We start from the raw sequence: 24629 nt of genomic DNA, 5'->3' as shown, positions 1-24629 counted from the left end.
AGCTTTCAGCTGTCAGAAAAATCAGCAGTGCATTATTTACAGTCTATACTATTATAGTATTTATTCATGTTTTGAAGTGGCTTTTATTTTTTTTACTTTTAATTTTTTTTTTTAAATAATTACTATGATTAGTTTTGTCTTTTTTATACTTATAATTTCTTTATTTCAGTATTATTTTATTTTTTTTTGCAATTTATTAAGTATTTGTCTTTTATTTCAGTTACTGAAAACTGTTTTCATAGTTTGATATTTTTAGTAATTTAGTTACTGTAATTTAAACTTATTATATTTCAGTTGGTTGCCAAAGCAAATGTTACAAATATTTATTTCAATTTTTAATCTTTTTTTATTATTATTATTTCTGGAAATTATTTTGATTTGAATTGTGTTATATGCATTTGTAATGTTTTAGTTTTTTTTTTTTTTTTAGTTGGTTGTCAATGCAAATGTTACTAACTTTTATTTAAGTTTTTGATAGTTTCGGTTTCCATTCTGTTTTTATTTTGATCTTATAATGCAAGTTTTAAGAATGTCTTTATGCATTTTTTCCCCCGTTTTTTTTCTATTTGACTTTAATTTATTTAGTTGGTTTAGTAATTTAAACTTATTTTATTTCAGTTTGCCCTAAAGAGATCCAAAAGTCATGACATTTTGCCTGCGCTGCAAAAAAAAAATCAATCTCTTCCTCAGTATTTTTGTCTGGTTTTCCAGTACAAACATCCTTAGATCAGGATGCATTAACTAGAGGTGCAAAATGAAGATATGAGTTGATTTTAACTCCATTGGCAGATATTTGTTTTTGTTTTAATCACAAACTCAGCTTATTTTGATCAATTTCTCATAAAACAAGATTTCATATCTTCATTTTGCATCTTGATTTATGAATCTTTATAGACATTTGTGCTGGAAAACAAGACGAAAATACTGAGGAGGAACGTGGCTTTTTTGCAGTGTGATCAGAAGTACAGTAAAAGTTATTTCCCTTTCATTTATTCCTTAAATGCTCTTTATTTGGTCTTAAAAAGTCTGAAATTGACCTTCATTAACCTGCAGAACCCCAGCTAAAGCACATGCGGAGCGCTGTGTGTTTTCAGTGCCGGTGTGTTTTTGCAGGAGAGGGCTGTGGCCTGTTTTGTGAGCCGCTGAGGTGAATTAGTGATGACGTCTATGGTTTCAGGGTGGAATGACCTGCTGTTTTCACTCACACATCAGTGATGAAACAGTGTTGAAGTTCATCATGGATCTGTGACGTTCTGCCGCTGCTGTTGATGTTGTGAAGTCAATATGATGATGGCTGTTGAAGCTGATTTACGCCGCAGGAGTTTCTGTAATGCTGCTTTAATGTTTTACAATATATTTGAATAACAAACATCTCGAAGTTTGATTCAATTCGGTTTCCTGGCACACATCAGCAGCGTCATAACTCATATTTGAATGTTTAATGCGTATCTGCGACTCATGAATCTCACGAAAACATGTTCAGCTCGCATTTAACACCTTAAAAGAAAAATATGAGGAATTATATTTCACTCTATGCAAATTTAACTAATTAGCATAAAGATTTTGACATTATTTAAAAATTATAGTTATTATAAAACACATTAATGCTAAACTATGAAATAATTTATTTTAAAAATAAATGCAGTGCAACAAATATTGTCAAAATGCATACATTTGTATTCGATTTGCGAGTACATTTCACACAATTACAAACAAACATGACATTTAGTACAAAGACTGAAATAGTGTTTTCTCATAAAATGTACTCCTGTTTAACATGTTTTATTTACCTATATATATAGATATGTTTATTTATTTATTTAAAAATCCTACTCCTAAAATAGGTTTATTTTCTTAATGCAACACCTCATAAATGCAGTGTAAAAAATTATAATTATTATATATATATATATAATTTTTATTTTACAGTGCAGGTGTCATGGAAAAAGTCTCAAAGTGCTAAAAATTTGTTTATATATATATATATATATATATATATATATATATACAAATTATATATAATATTTTTTCATTTATTTTTAGTGCATGTGTCATGGAAAATAATTCAAAGTGCTAAAAAAAAAATTTGCTAATCCTAAAATAGGTTTATTTTCTTAAAGCAACACCTCATAAATGCAGTGTAAAAAAAATATGTATATATATATATATATATATATATATATATATATATATATATATATATATATAATCCTAAAATAGGTTTATTTTCTTAATGCAACACCTCGTTTCTTCCTGTGGTTTGATTTGAGTAAAATGTGAGCTGGATTTTAATTACAAGCAAATGAAGCTTTGCATGTGGAAACTGATCAAATTGAGATGAATGTGTTGGCAGCTGCTTTTCAAAACTCTTCAAATTGAGTTGTGAGACGACAAACAACAGCAGAATCAGAGTTATTCATTCGGGCTCAGTCTGATAATCTTCTGTCAAAAAGGCTGCTGTTTGTTTATTGAGTTTGTCTGGAGTTTGACCTGCACACACTAGAGCTTTGCTGATTTTACACTAAACTTACAGCCATATCACACACTTGTAAATACACAAACTACACGGAAATAAACCTCGGTGTGGAAACGTAAATGATTTTTTAAAATGGATATACAATGCCGCTCAAAAGTTTGCGATCAGACTTGTAATGTTTTTTAAAGAAGTCTCTTAATATTGCAAAATGTTGTTACAATATAAAATAATAGTTTTTATTTTAATGTACTTTAAAATACAATTTATTTCTGTGATGCAAAGCTGAATTTTTATCAGCTGTTACTCCAGTCTTCAGTGTCACATGATCCTCCAGAAATCATTCTAATATACTGATTTATTATTAGAATGATCAATGCTGGAAACAGTTGTGCTGCCAAATATTTTTTTGGAACCTGTGATTCTTTTTTTTCAGGATTTTTTGATGAATGACAATTTTAAAAGAACAGCATTTGTATAAAATATAAATCTTTTTTAACAATATAAGTCTTTGCTATCATATTTTATTAATTTAACACATCCTTGCTGAATAAAAGTATTAATTTCTCTCAAAAAACAGGAAGAATAAAAATACTTTTGAACAGTAGTGTATATTGTTAGAAAAAATATATATTTTAAATAAATGCTGTTCTTTTTAACTTTTTATTGATCAAAGAATCTTGAAAAAAATATCACAGGTTCCAAAAAAATATTAAGCAGCACCAACTTTGATCATTTTAATAATAAATCATTATATTAGAATGATTTCTGAAGGATCATGTGAGACTAGAGTAATGATGCTGAAAATTCAGCTTTGCATCACAGAAATAAATTAGATTTTTAATGTATATTCAAATAGAAGAATATTATTTTACATCCTAATAATATTTCTCAATATTACATTTTTTCTGTATTTTTGATCAAATAAACGCAGCCTTGATGAGCATTAGAAACTTATTTAAAATGCATTAAAAACGTACTGATCCGAAGCAGTGTTTATATTCATTTATTAAGTTTTTTTCCCAATTTTAATAAAAAAAAAAATGTAATGCATATACTATAAAACTTCTGTATTATGGTTAAAATGTTGCAGCACCTGCATTTAGACACAACAGTCACCACAAAATTTAAAATGACAATTCTTATTTTGTATTAAAAAATATTGCAGTATATATTATTAGAAATGATTTAGCCATGTTTTGTTTGTCTAATTTGATTATATGCTATAAAAATAAACAAATATATTTTATACTATACATTTTTTATTTTTTTCATTTTTTATTTATTTCACATTTCGTGATGATTATTATTAATTCAAATAACACATATGGGTCGAAGAAAGAAAGAAAAAGGGTTTAAGCATAAAAACAAAAAATCTAATACTGCTTTAAATTGTTGTTATTTTTCAAAAAGAAAATAGTAAAACATTTTCTGTTTAATTTAGTAGCAAAAATAAATATCCCACATTTCCCCTAATTTACAGAAGACAAAATGTCATCAGTTTATGACATATTAAAAGACAAATAACTTTCACCCCAAATACAAATACTATACTATAAAACACAATCAGATATAATATGCTCTCTTGTTCTTTTAATTTTAATATGCACAATTCAGAATAAACAATTTTGACACTGAACGTTATTTCAACCAAATTTTGACATTTTATTCTCCAAAAACTTATTTGAAACTTTAAAACTAGACACTTTACTTACATTTAATGTGCTTTTGATATAAAATCATTTTTGTAAATTTCCTTTTGACATGTATTTTTGACAGTCTCACATCGCTAAACACCAATTATGTTCATTATTGTAATGTTTGCGTTACAAAACAGCACTAACGGTTGATGTATTCAGGGTTAATGTTGGAGCGTAGTTTTGTTTCTGGGAGGATTTTCTTCTCTAAACACTTCAGAGCTCATGGAATCTGTGGCTGGTGTTTACTGGTTTTCACGCCCACTGTTTTTAATCTGGTTCAGCTGAATCTTGTAAACACGGAAATCTCTGAACACACTTGAAACTTCACATTCGTTCCTTTTTTTAGTGTTTCTTGAGTGGCTTTTCTCCACCTGAAACACTGCAGCGCTGTTCTCTGATGTATTTGGCAGCAATAAAACTAAATGGCAAAGTTTTCTCCCACACAACAGGTTTCTCTGCAGTGGATGTGAAAACCAGAGGCAGATAGAGCTGAGTCAGACTCACTCAGGACAACAGGTTTTAAAAGAGTAGTGCAGACAAAACTGAACATTATCTGAAAATGTGTTCACCCTCAGGTCATCCAAGATTAAAATGAGTTTGTTTCTTTATCAGATTTGTAGATGTGTCATTTCATCACTGTCTCACCAATGGATGTGAATGGGTGCCGTCAGAATGAGAGTCCAAAAAGCTGATAAAAACATCACAATAATCCACAAGTAATCCCCACCACTCCAGTCCATCAGTTAACATCTTGAGAAGACAAAAGCTGAAACAGATCCATCATTAAGACGTTTTTAACTCAAATACAAATCCATAATCGATTATAACGCTTCCTCCAGTGAAAAAGTCCATCTACTGTTGTCTCTCACATCAAAATCCAGCCACATATTTGTTTAGAGCTTGTTTTGATCTGTGCAGATTTCTCTCCTGATTCAGACCAGACCACTTTTTCAATTATTATGGATTATGGACTGTGAATTATGAATAATCATACTTGTGGATTATTGTGATGTTTCTATCAGCTGTTTTGACTCTCATTCTGACGGCACCCATTCACATCCATTGGTGAGCAAGTGATGGAATTACACATTTCTTTTGCTATTAAATGTCATATTTTCAGATCAGTAGTGATCCAAGATTAGGATGAGTTTGTTTGTTCATCAGATTTGAAGTGAATGGGTGCCGTCAGAATGAGGGTCCAAACAGCTGATAAAAACATCACATGGATTTATCATTTATGTATTTTTGTGCTGTCTTATTTTCCTTCTTCTTCTTATTTTTTATTAATCTTTATTTCAATTTTAGTTTGGGTTTTTTAGTACATCAAATTAAACTAAATTAAATGAAAATGAGTAATGTTGGCTTGGCAAACAGCTGAAATAAGTCATCAGTTTAATATAACTGGGTCAAAGACGTTAAGATGTCCACATAAAAAAAAAAAATAACAAAAGTGATTTTATGTCCATAGAAAGACTTAAATGTAAGTAAAGTGTCTACTTTTAAGGTTTCAAATACGTTTTTGGAGTATAAAATGTCAAAATTTGGTTGAAATCATGTATGATATAATAAACAATATGCTTATTCTGACTTGTACATATTAAAAAACATTTTTTAAAAACAACAACAACAATTTAAGCAGTATTATACTTATTGTTTTTATGCTTAAACATTTTGTTGTCTTTGACCTAACTACAAAAAGTTTCGTTTATATAGTTTTTAATTATTATTTTTAATTATGTTTTTTATATATATTTTTCTTTTCTAATTTTACTTAAGGTTTAAGTAATTTTGTTGTGTGTTTTTGTCATTTTTGTTTTACTTCATTTTAATTTTTGCAGATTTGTCCATATTAATTTTATTAAATGATGGTAAATTAATAAAAATGAAAAATGTTTCTTTGTCAAGTAGCTCAAAATTAAGATTTTTTTTTTATATTTAATTTTAAGTAACAAAAATTTATTTCTAAAGGTTTTAGTTAATTATAATGACCCTGGAAGACACAAGTTGAAGAATCATTCATGTCAGTCATTCTCAGTGTTTTTGTTTCTTCAGATCATTCAGGAAAAATAAGGTACAAAAGCCGTTAGTGTGGTGGTGCCTTTTTAAAAAGTTAACTTTTGTACCTTTTTTTTACCACTAAATGGTACATAATGGTACCTTTTGAAAGGATCCCACCCTAGTGATGACTTTTGTACCTTTTTTTTTTTAGTGTGAGCAGCTTGATTTCTCACATAATATTTCCTCTCATCTGCAGTTTTTCTGCTGGTTTTTTAGGGAGCCTCAGTAGTGGATGAGCGGATTATTCTACACCACAGGAAGTGTTTCTTCTGTTTCCGTGGTGATGAACTGCTATTTGTGCAGCTTATTCTGTTCTAAAGCAGCAAACAATCAGACAGGAAGTTGTCCTGAGCTGTACTTCCTTCCTTCCCCCTGAAGGAATGCTGCAAACATGCTATAGCCATCAGGAATAATGCATGCTTTAAACTTGTTTTGTTGACCTTTTCTTACATAATTGTCCAAATGTTTCCAAATGGAGTCATTAGAACAAACGCTTTTAGATTCTCATCATGCACTGCAACTTTAAAACATTAGTAACTATTATAATAAAATATGATCATTGCTTTAATTTGAGACATGTGAGTCAAACATATGACTGTTTTCATGTGTTTATGCCTCAAGCCATGAGAAAAAGACGTTGTGTTTACTCTGTTGCATTTGCAATAAATCTGAATCCCACATAGGGAACACAAACATAATGCTTTCCACACGCTCATAACTCATCCGTCACACCAAATACGGAAAAATACGAAATACTGCTGCATGTAAGTATTTATTCACATGCACTTTCTTTCAAACTTGCAAAAAGTATATATTCAGTGAAACACATGAGGAAGCGTTATTATGGATTATGGACTCGTATTTTAGTTAAAAGCGTCTCAATGTTGGATTTGTTTTGGGTTTTGTCTTCTCCAGATGTTAACTGATGAACTGGAGTGGTGTGGACTAATTGTGGATTATTGTGATGTTTTTATCAGCTGTTTGGACTCTCATTCTGACGGCACCCATTCACATCCATTGGTGAACAACTGATGGAATGATACTTTTCTACAAATCTGATGAACGAACAAAGTTATCTACATCTTAGATGATGATGTAGATGTGCATACGGCCTTTTATTCACATTCTGACGGCACCCATTCACTGCAGAGGATCCATTGGTGAGACAGTGATGGAATGACACATTTATTTTGCTATTAAATGTCATCTTTTCAGATCAGATGTAGATGAGTTTGTTTATTCATCAGATTTGTAGAAATGTGTCATTCCATCACTTGCACACCAATGGATGTGAATGGGTGCCGTCAGAATGAGAGTCCAAACAGCTGATAAAAACATCACAATAATCCACAAGTACCACTCCAGTCCATCAGTTAACATCTTGAGAAGACAAAATCTGAAACAAATCTAACATCAAGACGTTGAGTCCATAATCTATAATAACACTTTCTCCAGTGAAAAAGTCCATCTCCTGTTGTCTCTCACATCAAAATCCAGCCACATATTTGTCTAGAGCTGTTTTGTCTTGTAAATGGTGCTTGATCTGTGCAGATTTCTCTCCTGATTCAGACCACACCAATATATCACTGGAAGAAGCGTTATTATGGATTATGGACTTATATTTTAGTTTAAAAAGTCTTAATGTTAGATTTGTTTCAGGTTTTGTCTTCTCAAGATGTTAACTGATGGACTGGAGTGGTGTGGATTACTTGTGGATTATTGTGACGTTTTATCAGCTGTTTGGACTCTCATTCTGACGGCACCCATTCACTTTACAGGATCAATCGTTCATCACTGCACAGTGGATGCTTCTGAATGTGAATGGGGCTTTAATTACAGTGTTAAGTGATGAGGAGATGATCATCTGCTGTGGGCGTCACTTAAAACAATGAGTCTGAGTCAAATAAACTAAAGCTGAAGAGGTATTAAACACACTCACAGTGCTTATAACACTCGTGATATTCACCAAATCAAAAGAACTCAAACATGTATTAATTCTTCATCTATTTCAGTAAGTTCCCATGCTTCGACTATAGCATATAGAAAATAATCTGATGTATATGTAATTACAAGCATGAGCTCCTCTGGGTTTTTCTCACAGCCTCAGTTCTGTAAGTAATCATTTTGAGTTATTAATACTTGAAATGTAATTAAAATGCATTATAAAACATCAGTTAAATATTTGATGTTTTATATTAGTGACAACTTTAATTAATGACAGCTTTAAAAGTATAGTGGTAACTGAAACAATTACAAAAAAATACAAAAAAATAAAACATTACAAAAAGTAAAATTTTAAAATATGGAAAAAATTTTTTTTATATTTTTGCTCAACTGCATTTTTGTTTTTGTTTTTCTCAGCAAATAAATATATATATCATACATTTTCCCTAATTTACAGAAGACAACCACTAAAATGTCAGTGTAATAATCTTGTCAGGCTTATTTACAACAAAAATAAATTTATGACATTAAAAGTCTAATTACTTTCACCCCAAATACTAATTAATTATTTTTTTATTTTTTCAAAACACAATAAAATGTGCTCCCTTATTCTTTTATATATTTTAATATGCACAAGTCAGAATAAGCATGTTGTTTGAATTTTTACATAAATACTGTTACACTGAATGACAATCTAACATTATTTCAACCAAATTTGGACATTTTATTCTCAAACACTTTGAAACCTTAAAAGAATATACATTTAATGCTACATTATGTATGTGCAACTTTATTTTTTATGTCTTAACTTTATTATATGCTAATTAAAATAAAAACCACAAAGAAAAATGTCACTTGTCTACAGCATACATGAACTATGCTTAATAAAAATAAAAATTATGAAAATAAGAAATGGTTTTCAGTATTTCCTCTTTAATATTAATACGTGAATGTATATTACATTCGTATGTGTACGGTTTTATTTCTATTTTGTGATCCCATGACTACTGAAACATCATTACATCACTTGTGAAACTATGTTTAGTGTCTCCTCTATGATCCATATTCGATTATGTTCGACTTCAGCATGTTTTACACTATTTGACACTGACGTAATGCTCAAAGGCAATCCGGGACACGTGACTGAGCGCAGCGCGGGGGGGGGACCGCGAGCATCACAGATTTATGAATGAAAACATAAACTTAATTTTAATCCGCCACTAAGTTCACTTAAAGATGTTACTCGAATACATTCGACAAAATTAATAATCCACTCTCATATTGAACGCGGAAGAGAGTCATATGAAAGACACTTCCGTCGGTCACCCCCGCCGCGCTCATGGTAGAGTCCACTCCGCCGCGAGCTGTTCTTTCATCCGCCACCGCTCATTTCTGGACCAGATGAACGGATTCGGTCCGAATTTTCACGCTTCACGAGCCACGGGAGAGCCATGCGCTCGAGACAGCCGGTCTGTGGAGATACAAGCGCGTTTTCCGTGTAAAGCCATCGCTGCTCGCCGACGCTCGGTGTGTTTGAGAGACTTGCGCGGATTTGAGGGCTCGATCCGCTCGTGTAGCACCGAGAGCGGACCGGAGTGACGGAGTGTCCGGTCCCATGTTGCAGCCGAACCAGCACGACCATGCCCGCTCAAAAGATCCGGTGAAATACGGCGAACTGGTGATTCTCGGGTGAGTGATTCGCTTTTACTACACATTCAGTGTAAACGCCACATTGAGTTGAATGAATGAGCGCGTGTGCGCGCACGGCTCCGGATCTGACCTATAATGCCGTTTATTGAATTACGGTGTATTTACATTGTTATTATTCATTGTTTTGTTGTTATTAACAACCTAGCATCTCCATTAGTCATCATGGTTATGGTTAACCAGCGCATTAGCCTTCAGGAAGGAGGCCAGTGGGAGTGAACCTGTCAATAAAGTTATTAACTAGTACTAGTCAACCGATATTTCAATTAAAATGGATATTTAACGATAGAACGCTGAGATGTATAGGAACCTTAATGTTTTTTTAACACAGTATTTATTAAAAACGCACTAACATTTTATTAACAATATTTAAGAAAATGAAAACTAAACAGCAGTAAAATGTAAATAAATAAAAATAAATAAATAACATCTGATCCTTTTTTTTAAATGAAAACTAAACATAAATTGTAAATAAATAAATAAATACAGATGAGTGCATGGTCATGGCATCTGATCTTTATTATGCCATTTTTGCATCATATTTACATTATTACTATTATTATTGTCAAATAAAGTTATTAACTAGTACTATTTAACTGATATTTGAATTAAAATATATAATTAATGATTGAAAATAACATTTATATGAAAGTGAATGCATTTTTACATGGTATTTCTTCAAAACGCATTAACATTTTATTACCGATATTTACCGATAATGAAATCCAAACAACTTTAAATTGTAAATAAATAAAAATGAATGCATACAGCATCTGATTTTTATTATGCCATATTTGCATCATATTTGCATTATTACTATTATTATTGCCAAATAAATTTATTAACTCGTACTAGTTAACCGAGATTTAAATAAAATGTATATTTAACGATAGAACTCTGTATAGGAAAGTGAATGTTTTTTTTAACACAGTATAAAAATGCACTAACATTTTATTAACAATATTCAACGACAATGAAAACTAAACAACACTAAATTGTAAATAAATAACATCTGATCTTTTCTTTTGATAATGAAACCTAAACATAAATTGTAAATAAATACTCATGGCATCTGATCTTTATTATGCCATATTTGCATCATATTTACATTATTACTATTATTATTGTCAAATAAAGTTATAAACTAGTACTAGTTAACCGATATTTGAATTAAAATATATAATTAATGATAGAAAATAACATATGAAAGTGAATGCATTTTTACATGGTATTTCTTAAAAACGCATAAAAAATTTTACAGATATTCACCGATAATGAAATCCAAACAACTTTAAAATGTAAGTAAATAAAAATAAATAAAAATGAACACATACTCACTGCATCTGATGTTTATTATGCCATATTTGCATCATATTATTTACATTTGTTACTAAAATGATGTCAAATAAAGTTATTAACTAGTACTAGTAGTAAACCGATATTTAAATTAAAATATATATTCAATGATAGAACGATAAGATGTATAGGAAAGTGAATGCTTTTTTTAAATAAAAAAACGCACTAACATTTTATTAGTGATATTCACCGATAATGAAATCCAAACGACTATAAATTACAAGTATAAAGTACATAAAATAAATAAAAATGAGTGTATGCTCACAGCATCTGATCTTTATTATGCCATATATGCAATGCATAATATTTACATTATTACTATTATTATGTCAAATAAAGATATTAACTAGTACTAGTTAACCGATATTTAACTTAAAATATATAATTAACGATAGAAAGTAACACTTATATGAAAGTGAATGCATTTTTACATGGGATTTATTAAAAATGCAATAACAATTTATTACCAATTTATTATTTTTAACAATTTATTAATTAAATTAAAATATATATTTAAGATGTATAGGAAAGTGAATGTTTTTTTACACAGTTTATTAAAAATGCATTTTATTAACGATATTATTTAATGATAATGAAAACCAAACATGTCCATAAATTGTAAATAAATAAAAATAAATCATTAATTTACATTATTACTATTATTATGTCCAATAAAGTTATTAAATAGCACTAGTATTTAACCGATATTTATAGAATGGTATGGCCGATATTTACATGGAAACTTTTTAATGATAGAAAATGAGGTGTATAAGAAACAAAATGCTTATAACATGATAATCAAAGCCAAACATGATCATTCATTGTGGAAAAAAATAAACTAAATTGATAATATAACAAAAATGTAGCATTTAATTCTTTTTTTTTGTTGTTGTTGTTGTTGTTGTTGTAGTTTCTATGTAATTATTTGTGAAATTTGCTAGCAATTAATTGTATTAAAAATGTATTAAAAAATAATAATGTACATTGTAAACTTTTTTGGTGTATAAAACAGGTTATTGAAGTACAATACAAGAAAACATTTTTATGTACATTCTGGAAATTAAGCTGATAATCTCAGAATAGTTGCATTCAGACACGCAATTCATCAACAATATTCATAGTTCAATCTCAAATATGAATGATTTTTATTGCCATTGATTGTTCCATATGGCTGTTTTTGAAACTTTTCAATGAAAGAAGGAACCAGAAATTCCACTGGTGTAAAAACACCCTTGTAAGAGTACAACGATGTCAGCTTTGTAGGAGAGCTGGATTAGGAAATGTTTTATTTGGGTGGATGAATCAGCCAATCAGATGGCGATATCAGCTGAACGGCGGCAGAATATCCTGAATCCACAGCGTGTTATTAAGTGGAGCGCAGCTGTGACAGAATCCCACTCAGGAAATGAGAACGTAAAATGTTTCCGCCCACATGTGTGTGTGTGTGTGTCATATCAGGAAGTGCTTCTGCAGCGGCAGGAACTCCTCTGATGTCCACACATGTTATTGCACATGTAATTAGAACATAATCTGCATTTCCCTGCTCTAAAAACAGGTCTGCGTGAGGAATGATGGATTGCGTTGTTGTCATGCCTTGTTTTTCTATTAATATTAATTAATAATGCCCCGTGAGAGCGGTTTGAACTGAAACAGTCTGTGAAATATCATTAGTGGTGTTTTCCACAGCGTGCCTCAGTATTATTATTTTATTAAGTGATCGGACGCACCATAAAAGACATGAAAACACCCCACAGACGCACCGTGAAAGGTCTACGCTCTTACAAATAAAGCTTTGAAAAACTTTTAAAATCCATGGAAGCTTAAAAGGTTCTTTAGATGATTACAAGAAGCAGTTTTTAAGAACTGCCCTCTGAAAAATAAAGATTTCCGAAGGGTGTTTTCTCAGTGATTCCATAGAAGAACCATCTGCGTTTTCCCAAAGAACTTGAGATAATCCGTTCTCGAAAGAACCATTTATTTAAAGATTTTAAACATCTAAAGACTTTTTTTCACTATAAAGTGATTCCATGGGTCTCACGGGTTCTTCATGAAACCATTAATTCCAATAAAGAAGCTTTATTTTGAAAAGTGTGATTGCTGAAAGGTTCTTTGAGAACCAAAAATGTTTCTTCTCTGTGGAAACACGTTTGAATCCTTTATTTTTAAGAGTTTATAACTCCGAAGATCACTTATTTTGACACAGTTACTGAACTGAATGGAACTAAATCACCTTTGAACTAAGTTGAATAATGATGCTTTTTAATGCAAATTTTGGGATAGTGCACCATTTTTCATGCAAATTTTGAGATGTGCATAAAAAACAAATGCACTCAACTGAGAAGTCGTCACGCATGTAAACTATGATGGAAACCATTCATCAAATCATTTGATGTGCATAAAAAAGTGATGTCACTTTGTCTCGTAACGTATGGCATAACTGGACTATTGCATTAAACAACATGCATCTTAAAACATGTATCTGAGTTATATTCATTTTGTTATAATTGCATTTCAGAACTGTCTCAAAGATCAGGAATCTGCCTCCGAATGCAAGATTGCATGTGTTTTATTGTATCTTGTCTGTGTAGCCATATATTACACATGAAGAAGAGCCAAAACTTTTATTTTTCTTACTATTATTTGCTGCCAGTTTACCTAGAAGTGACATTTTTGTTCTCTTATACTCATTGGATGAAAACAATGCTTTATTTGCAAGTGTTTAATGCAATATTCCAATTTCTCGCATTAAATCCTAATGTCAGGCTTTTTTTTTTTAACAAAAATCAATTTATGACATATTAAAAGACTAATTACTTTCACCCCAAATACTAATTAGTTGTAATTCTACATTTTTCAAATGTGCCACTATCCTAGTTTTTGCCCGTTTGTCAATAAGATTTTTTTACTCATTTAAAACACAATCAAATTTAATATGCTCCCTTATTTTTTTATTGTGTTACACTGAATGACAATGTAACATTATTTCACCATATTTTGACATTTTATTCACCAAAAACTTACTTGAAACCTTGAAAGTAGACACTTTACTTACATTTAATGAACATAAAATCACTTTTGTACATTTCTTTTGATGTGGACATCTCAACATCATTGACCCATGTATATATACATAAAATATTTATAGTTCATGCATACAAGCAAAACACACAAACAATTTTAAAAATAAATATAAAATATAACACTTTTATTTTTCTTACTATTATTTGCTACCAGTTTACCTAGAAGTGACAGTTTTGTTCTCTTTTACTCTCTTTTGTTTGCAACTGTTTTATGCAATATTCTACTTTTCCACATTAAATTTGCAAATTTAAGAGCAGACGCTGTTGGCAAAAATGCTATTTTTTCATGCACCTGTCAAGTTTGACATTTTGTCCTTTTTGGTTTTTCATAAAGTTGGTTTTTCAGACTAGTGGAAAGAAAACATCCAAAAAGCACTGCATTGTGTTCCTTTTATAGCACTTTATCCAGTTAATAATCAATAGATTTCAATTACAATACATATTTTTAAAGGCCGTTTTTTCTCCTACACTGAGCCATAAATCTCCACTTCAGCAGCACTTACACACACCACACTTTACTTTTTTATTCCTGTCTATATCCTGAAGGTTTTTACAGAAGGATTTGTTTATATATAATTCGCTTGATTTTATACAACATTTTATTCCTCGAAAAATTGTAAAAAATATAGTTTTTCCTGTCTGTTTTAAGTATTTTCTGAATTATGTTATGACAAAATGAGATACCCAAAAAATTTGACTCTAATATGTCTAAATTAAACAAGAATTTCGAAACTGACTTCATCCAGTGTTTTTTTTTTTTTAAAGATTTTTGTACTAGAAGTGTATGCAAATTAGTGCATATTTAATTAAATAATGGATCATTTGCATATTTAAACCTAGCATTTTAGAAAACTTGTAATACCAAAAAATGTTTGCAATTATCAATGTAATCAACTATTCAACTAAGGAGATAACTATTAGTTTTTTTTACCCTATTCACCTGCAGTGTCTCGCCTTAAGATGAAAACATCTTGTTTAATTCTGTGAAGCTGCTGTGAATGAATCTGTATTGTATAAAGCACCTTATAAATGGCTTATAAAGCACATAGCGACGCCCTGGCATGTCATTGTACTGCATTGTGGCTCAATATGAACTCATGCATTGCTGCATCCTAAAATCAGCACACAGTCAGGTCAGCATGTGTCTGTATAGATGAAGAAGAGACATGTGAATATTTCATTGTGTGTGTGTGTGTGTGTGTGTGTGTGTGTGTGTGTGTGTGTGTGTGTGTGTGTGTGTGTGTGTGTGTGTGTGTGTGTGTGTGTGTGTGTGTGTGTGTGTGTGTGTGTGTGTGTGTGTGTGCACTGAAGCGAGGGCGATCTCTGCTGCGTCCCGTCTCTGTGTGCAATGCTGAAGTGGCACTTTGACCCGCTGTAGATGCAGTCAATGCGTTTGCCAGTGTTCTGGACTCTCTCTTGTTTAACAGCAGAGTCTGTGCGCTATATGAACATTCACCTGTGCATATGCACTGAAATGCAGGGGATGGCCGCATGCGGTCTGTATAAATGAGCGTCAGTACGAGCGCAGCTGCCCTTCAAACACACACGCCTGTGAGCGAGTGTGAACAAAAGCGCCTTTCTCCGGCCGCAAGCGCTGGACGCCACATACTGAGCTTCTGTGTGACGCGCCGCCGTCTCCTGGACTTATTATGGACGTCACATGCGTGCGATTTCCTGCCGATATCCTCAAATCTCTGGAGTTTTCAGCAGTTCCAGTCCTAATGGTCGGATCTGGCACCTCTCTGTCTGAGAAGGTTTGATCTGGAGTGAATATCAGCTGATTTAATTGAGTAAATCTGTTCAATTCAATCATAATTGAGCAATCTGGCTTTTACTCACGCTGAAAGATGCTGCTCTTTTGCGTGCTGTGACAGACACTATCTGAAAAACACCAAAAAACATCACATCAGAAGTTTGTATAACTGTGATGGAGTTAAAAAAAACAGAGAGGGTAATAATACCTAAAAATATTAAGAAAAAAAAATGTGGGTAATAATAGAAGAAAAGACGAAAAAGGGTTAAAGCATAAAGAATAAGTGTAATACTTCTTTAAATTGTTGTTGTTTTTTCCCAAATAAAAATAAATATTTTCTGTTTAATATAATTGCATTTTTGTTTTTGTTTTTCTGAGTAAAAAATAAATATCCTACATTTTTTCCCTAATTTACAGAAGACACCCACTAAAATGTCATTCAGTGTCAATCTTGTCGGGCATATTTACAACAAAAATCAATTTATGACATATTAAAAGATGAATTACTTTCACCCCAAATACTAATTAGTTGTAATTTTACATTTGACTCATTTAAAACACAATACAATTTACTATTCTCCCTTATTCTTTTGTATATTTTAATATGTGCAAGTCAGAATAAAGAGGGTTGTTTGAATTTTGACATAAATGTTGTGTTACACTGAATGACAATCTGACATTATTTCAATCACATTTTGACATTTTTTTCTCCAAAAACTATTTGAAACCTTAAAATAACACTTTACTTACATTTAATGTGCTTTCTGTGGACATAAAATCACTTTTGTGAATTTCTTTTGATTTGGTCTTTGACCCATGTATAAATACATCAAATATTTATAATTTATGCATACAAGCTAAACACAATTCAAAAAGAAAAATATAAAGAAAAAACATATGTAAAGTATAAAATATACATGCACATGTCCACAAAATATAACAAAATAAAATTGTACTATGCACTATAAATTAATTAATTAATTAATTTTTGTTCACTTTTACTTTTATCTTATTTCCAGTTAGTCATTTTAGGAGAAATGTTGCTGTGGAAACTAGGTGATTTTTTTTTTCACCTTTATACGCTGTTCAAAAGTTTGGGATCAGTATGATTTTTTAAAAATGTTTTTTACACGTCTTTTCTGCTCATCAAGGCTGTTTATTTAATCAAAAATACAGAAGAAAACAGTAATATTGCAATTTATTATAGTGGTTTTCTATTTTAATATACCTAAAAATTAGAATATATTCCTGTGATGCAAAACTGAATTTTAGCATCATTACTTTATTCAAAATTATTTATATTTTGAATAAATACTGTTCTTTTTAACTTTTTATCAATCAAAGAATCCTGAAAAAATGTATCACAGGTTACAAAAAAATATTCCGCAACACAACTGTTTCCAACACTGATAATAAATCAGTTTATTAGAATGATTTCTGAAGGATACTGGAGTAATGATGCTCAAAATTCAGCGTTGCATCACAAAAATACATTAACATTTTTAAGTATGTTAAAATAAAAAACTGTTATTTTAATTGGCAATAATATTTCATAATGTTACTTTTTTATTCTAGATTTTTGATCAAATAAAATGAACTTTGATGAGCATAAAAGACATGAAAAAACATTACAAATCTTACTGATCCCAAACCTTTGAACTGCAGTCTATATATTCAGCATTGTTGTTGTTGTTTGCATCAGCGGTTTGTGTTTTTCTTAAAATGCATCTCATTGAATGGATCTGTTGTCTAATTGTAGTTTGTCTGTTTGAGCCGTTTCAGTTTGTTCAGAATGTCGGTCTGTTTTACATTGATTCATTGGTTTGATGATTTGATGAATGCTGATATTTTGGCTTGAGTCCAGATAAAAGAGAAAATAATGAAGTGAGCTGTTTATTAATTGGCTGATTATCAAAAAGTTGAATATCTATATAGTGATATATATGGTCAGTCGTATTATGGCATGATGTCTGAAGTGTGGTATATCTGGTGTGTGTTGCAGGTATAATGGCTCGCTGCCAGGAGGAGACCGCGGTCGCAAGAGGAGCCGCTTTGCTCTTTACAGGAGGGCCAAAGCTAACGGCGTCAAGCCGAGCGCCGTGCACATCCTCAGCAACCCTCACGACAGCAAGGTGCGTGTTTTATTCAGCCAGGAGGCGTTCCTGCATTAAACGTGGTGCATTGTGGGATAGTGACGCTCTGCGTGACCTTTGGTTTTAGGCGGTTAACAGCAGGGGGCAGCACAGCATCTCCTTCACCCTCTCCAGGAACCAGACCGTGGTGGTGGAGTATTGCCATGACAACGACACCGACATGTTCCAGGTCAGTCTGGGTGATCTGATGGGGTTCTGGGTTCGAGTCTGATTGGCGGTTCGCTATGTTCCGGGGCACACTGATTCTAAACTATTTTAAAAACAATTGAAAAACTATTTCAGTTTTTAAAAATGACACTGATGAATCCTCTGCTTTAACTTCAATAAAAGATTACAGAGTGCAGACCAGTCGTTGTCATTTAACAAATTCTAAAAAAAAAATCAGGTTAAAACAGTAGTTAGTAAACAGTAAAAATTTGTAAACATTGAAGTTACTATATATATATATATATATGCATATTTTCAAACATTGCAAAATAAATAAACATGAAATCAATGCTAAAATTATAACTATTAAATATATATATATATATATATATATATATATATATATATATATATATATTTATATATATATATTTATATAAATATTAAAAAATGTATCTGTGTGTATAAATGTTAGTGTTGTAGGGCGAAATTGCTAAAAAAAAAATCACTAAAAAATTCAAATTACTGAAAATACAAAAATAAATTAATCTTAACATTACCTATAATAGTATATAAATCATTTGTGTAGAACTATACTGTAAAAACTGAAAAAACTAATGAGAATGATTTTTTAAAATTGTATTTAACAGCTATTTTTCTAAACATTTGTAAATATTATAAATATTATTTTTAATATTTATTCATTTTTAATAAAACATTTTATGAAAGAAAACACTGTTGAAAATTTTTTTTTTTAAATTGTATTTAACGGCTATTTTTCAAACAATTGTAAATATTATAAATATAGTTTTTAATATTTATTCATTTTTAATAAAACATTTTATTAAAGAAAACACTGTTGAAATTTTTTTTTTTAAATTGTATTTAACAGCTATTTTTCAAAAAATTGTAAATATTATAAATATAGTTTTTAATATTTATTCATTTTTAATAAAACATTTTATTAAAGAAAACACTATTGAAAATTTTATTTTTAAAATTGTATTTAACAGCTATTTTTCTAAACATTTGTAAATATTATAAATATAGTTTTTAATATTTATTCATTTAAAAAAAAATTAAGAAATGTTTTTATTTTGTTTATGTTATTATTCTTCTTATTATTTATTTTGTGTGTGTGTGCTTTCTAGAAGCTCAAACAGAAGAGCATGATGCAGTATCATGGGTTGGATTCCCAGGAAAATTCACATGCATGAACTGATAAAAGTTTAGAAAGACTACATTTATTTGAACAAATGCATATGCATAAATGTAAACACCCTTAGAGCGTTTTTGAAATACCATAACAAAAAAACACAAAAATGTTTATTACACTAAATTACAAATAGCCAGTTAGGGGTTAACCAGTATTTCTGACAAATCAAAACAATGTGTCACAGGTCAAATTGACCGGTAACATCATATAAAGGCAGCATGTGATGAACGTGTGATGATGTCTGGTACAGATCGGCCGCTCCACTGAGAGCCCCATAGACTTCGTGGTGACGGACACACCAGGAGGATCCAAGGAGAGCGAAGACTCGTCCTCGGCGCCCAGCACCATCTCCCGCTTCGCCTGCAGGATCGTCTGCGACCGCAACCCGCCGTACACCGCCCGCATCTACGCCGCCGGCTTCGACTCCTCCAAAAACATCTTCCTTGGGGTTGGTAGTACAGAATAATGCTCATTTTAGCCTGCTTTACCGATACTGAGGAGAGTGGAAAACTCAACAAGTAGCCACTAATATTTTATATTTTTAAAGGCACACACCTCTCAGAAAAGGTCTAACAGCTGCAAATGCAGATCAGAGCAAAAACCAAGATAACTGCCTGTAGAGCTCAGTGACAGACTTGCGTTAAGGCGATGATCTAGAGAAGAGTTCAGAAACAAATCTGCTGCATTGAAGGTTGACAGAAGCATTCTCCATAATGGAAGACGATTGGAACAACTAGGACTCTAGAAAATGTCCAAGCTGACAGAGATGGAGAGGTGAAAAGGTGAGGCAAAGAATGGCAGATAATTGACAAATGCAGATGTGCAAAGATGGTCACATCAGACCCAAAAACACTTGAGGCTGTAAAGCTGCTTCAACTATGGACTGAGCTAAGGGTATGAATACTACTTATTTCAGTGTTAAATTTGCAAATCTGGTTTTTGCTTTGTCATTATTATGGCGTATGGAGTGCAAATTGATGTGGGGAAAAACTAATTTAAAGCAGTTTAACATAATGCTGCAACAAAACAAAATGTGCCAAAAATGAAGGGGTATGAATACTTTTGCAAGGCACTGTACATTAGTATATCTTGATAGCAGGGACTGAGGACAGGTCGGAGCAGGCATAGTGTACTATGGTTTTAATGCATTGTTTTTAAGCAAGCACAGAAACACCTCTGCATTCAGGAAATACATGTGATCAGTTGATGGTGATTGCTAATTGATGCATCTGTCACGCAGGAGAAAGCGACTAAATGGAAGAATCCGGACGGTCACATGGACGGACTGACGACCAATGGCGTTCTGGTGATGCATCCGGTGGGTTTCCCAGAAGAGCCCAAGCAGGGCCTGTGGAGAGAGATCTCTGTGTGCGGAGACGTCTACGCTCTCAGAGAGACCCGATCCGGACCCATCCGCGGACAGCTGGTAAACACCACAACCTCTTCATCACAAACTGCAGATTAGGGCTTATGATGGGACTCAATGTCTGTTTGCGGAGCTTCGAATGCGGAGCGTTTGTGAGCGTGAAGTTAAAGGATGTGTTGACCTCATAACAAGCACATGTACTGAAACACAATTGCACTTAATTACTCTGTAAAGAGCAGGAATGAGCTGATGGCCTGAGCTTCCGCACTCCTAATGTGATTTACAGCTGCGGTGAATGATGGCGGATCTGTCAAAGCCTCTTTCAGCGGCTGATGGGATTCATTCAGCTGATTACTTCCTGTTTATATCCACTGTTCGCTTTTCTGCGTGAACCACCGTAAGACCACCGTTTGAGCTAAAGATCTGCAATTTACTGAAAAACGCACATTTGGAAGAAATAACTTGTTTGCATGTGTGATGTCAGGGAAAAAGGAAACTGATTTTCCTGATAAAAACGGATAATACAATTCATACAATTTTAAGGAATTAAAAAAGATTTAAATGTGCATTAAAAAGGTTTTGGCCAAAGTTTTAGTGATTTTTGTATGTATAATATAATAATAATAATGACAACAACAATAATACAATTATTATTATTATATGAAAATGTTACATTTTGTTACTATTTTACTATTTTGTTATGCTATTTGTAGTATTAAAAAAATAATAATAATAATAACAATTAATGTATTTTATAGTTTAACTGTGATAAGTCATAAAAGTTAGTACTGTACTTTAAAACTGTACTTTAAAATAATGTATTATTTTCCTGATTTTTTTTATTTCACATTAAAATGACACTATTAATATTTATATGTTATGCAGTAATTGTAGTTTTTTTAGTTATTATTATTATTATTATTATTGCATAATAATTTAATAATAATTTTATTTTACAATTCTGCTGTAACCGAAGAAATTAAGACATTATTTTAGTATTTATTATTAAATCATATTTTCTTAAGTATTCTATTTAGGTTTTACAATGAAATATTACAATATTAATATTTAGTACTAATAAATAGTACTATTGTAATAATTCATAATATTCATAAAGTTAATATATATAAGACAATATATATATATATATTTTAAAGTACTACCATTAAAGGGAAAAAAATAGCCATACATATTAGTAAATGAAAATAATAATAAAGTTATTTTAGTATATTATTTTTCACAAATATTATTTTTTGTTTGTTTTACAGTGGAATATTACAATAGTTCTGTCATTTTCCACTTAGTAATTTTTATGATTATTATTATTACGCTGATTTATTATCAATGTTTTAAACAGTTCTGCTGCTTAATATATTTTTTGGAACCTATGATACTTTTTTTAGCATTCTTTGATAAATAAAATGCATTTAAAACAGAAATTTTTGTAACAATAAACACCTCGTTCAAAGTTTGGGGTCTGTTGTTTTGAAATGCAACAGTATTTCTTCTTCTGAATTTTTGATCAAATAAATGGAGCTTTGATGAGCATAAGAGACATTTAAAAATATATATATAAATCTTAATGATCCCAAACTTTTGATGTAAATATTTTCAAAATATATGCTCTGTGTGTGTGTGTATGTTTATATTTACATAGTGAACATACACAGCACACGCTCATATATGTGACCCTGGACCACAAAACCAGTCTTAAGTCGCTGGGGTATATTTGTAGCAATAGCCAAAAATACATTGCATGGGTCAAAATTTTTGATTTTTCTTTTATGCCAAAAATCATTAGGAAATTAAGTAAAGTTCATGTTCCATGAAGATTTTTTGTAAAATTCCTACTGTAAACATATCAAAATGTAATTTTTGATTTGTAATATGCATTGTTAAGAACCTAATTTGGACAACTTTAAAGGTGATTTTCTCAGTCTTTTAGATTTTTTTGCATCCTCAGATTTCTGATTTCAAATAGATGCATCTCAGTCAAATATTGTCCTATCCTAACAAACCATACATCAATAGAAAGCTTATTTATTGAGCTTTCATATGATGTATAAATCTCAGTTTTGTCAAATTTAACCTTATGACTGGTTTTGTGGTCCAGGGTCACATATAATGTAAACAAAAATTTTGGATGTAATCGTGACTAAATCGAAATGCATTTTAAATTGCATAGGTGTTTTCCTGTATAGTGATGGGTGTTGTGTTTGCAGGCGCAGGGCGAGAGCAGCGCGCTGCAGGACGGCTCTCTGGTGGATCTGTGCGGGGCGACGCTGCTGTGGCGCACGGCTGACGGTCTGCTCAAAGCGCCCACCCTGCGGCACCTGGACGCCCTCCGCCTGGAGCTGAACGCGGCGCGGCCGCAGTGTCCCGTGGGCCTGAGCACGCTGGCCTTCCCCAGTCTCCCGCGCAGCCACAGCCTGGAGGAGCGCCAGCCCTGGGCCTACCTCTCCTGCGGACACGTCCACGGCCGGCACGACTGGGGCCAGCGGCCCGAACGCCACCGCGAGCGCGAGGAAGGGGCCTGCGGCGGGACGGGCGGCCGGCGGGAGTGTCCGCTCTGCCGGACCGTGGGGCCGTACGTCCCGCTGTGGCTGGGCTGCGAACCGGCCTTCTACGTGGACGCGGGCGCCCCGACTCACGCCTTCGTTCCCTGCGGCCACGTGTGCTCCGAGAAGACGGCCAGATACTGGGCTGAGACGCCGCTGCCTCACGGGACACACGCCTTCAGACCCACGTGCCCCTTCTGCTCGGCTCCGCTGTCCGGCGTCCCCGGCTTCACGCGCCTCATCTTCCAGGGTCCCATCGATTGATGAGGGGGCCGAACGAGGGGCCGAAAGGGATCGGGAGTCTCACTGTGGGCTGCGTTATGAATATCAACATTATGCTGCCTTCAAGTCACATCTGTGTCATTAATATCTTTAAGTGCCAACTTGATGAGTTCACTTCCAGAACTAAAATGTACAGATAATGCACTCACCCCCTTACTTTCTTACAGTCATTTTTTGAGGAGCACATTTCAGGAGTGTTCTCCATATAGTGGACTTCTATGGTGCCCTGAGTTTGAACTTCCAAAATGCAGTTTAAATGCATCTTCAAAGGACTTTTTAACCACAAGTAGCCATTCAACACAGTTAGGGTACGTCTAAAAACTCCCATCTCATTTTCTCCTCCAGTTTCAAAATCATCCTAAATTGCTGTTTTACCTTTTTTTGTAAAGGGTGTTTGAGTTTCTTTGTATGTTTATTTTGTAAACACTTCTGTCCTTCTGCAGCGATGTAGGACGATTTTGAAGTTGGAGGAGAAAATAAGATTGGAGTTTTTAGACATACCCTAACTGTCTTGAACCAGCATTTGAGGTTGAAACGTGAACAAATTGTCAATTTTTAAAGAAAATAACCGATCGTTTTGCTAGATAAGACTTCCTTCCTGGTTCTTCCTCGTCTGGGATCGTTTAGAGCTCTTTGAAGCTGCATTTAAACTGCATTTTGGAAGTTCAAACTCAGGGCACCATAGAAGTCCACTATATGGAGAACACTCCTGAAATGTGTTCCTCAAAAAATGACTGTAAGAAAGTAAGGGGGTGAGTGCATTATCTGTACGTTTTTGTTCTGGAAGTGAACTACTCTTTAAGTATGAAAGCCCGTTTCCACCACTGAATCATTTT

General features: G+C 32.4%; 1 protein-coding gene across 1 annotated transcript; it reads left to right on the top strand.

Annotated features, from left to right (window-relative positions):
- Nucleotides 1-9588: 9588 nt before the first annotated feature.
- LOC141283434 (E3 ubiquitin-protein ligase pellino homolog 2) lies at nt 9589-24072 on the top strand. The gene is made up of 6 exons (XM_073816715.1): nt 9589-9864; nt 18074-18203; nt 18292-18393; nt 19838-20035; nt 20828-21013; nt 23176-24072. The coding sequence occupies exons 1-6, from the start codon at nt 9791-9793 to the stop codon at nt 23773-23775; spliced, it is 1290 nt and encodes a 429-aa protein (XP_073672816.1). The 5' UTR covers nt 9589-9790; the 3' UTR covers nt 23776-24072.
- The last annotated feature ends 557 nt before the right edge of the window (nt 24073-24629 follow it).

The sequence above is a fragment of the Garra rufa genome, chromosome 13, assembly GCF_049309525.1.
Source record: "Garra rufa chromosome 13, GarRuf1.0, whole genome shotgun sequence".
NCBI classification, from domain to species: Eukaryota; Metazoa; Chordata; class Actinopteri; order Cypriniformes; family Cyprinidae; genus Garra; species Garra rufa.
The sequence above is the reverse complement of the archived record's forward strand: the minus strand, read 5'-3'. Positions and strand labels throughout refer to the sequence as shown.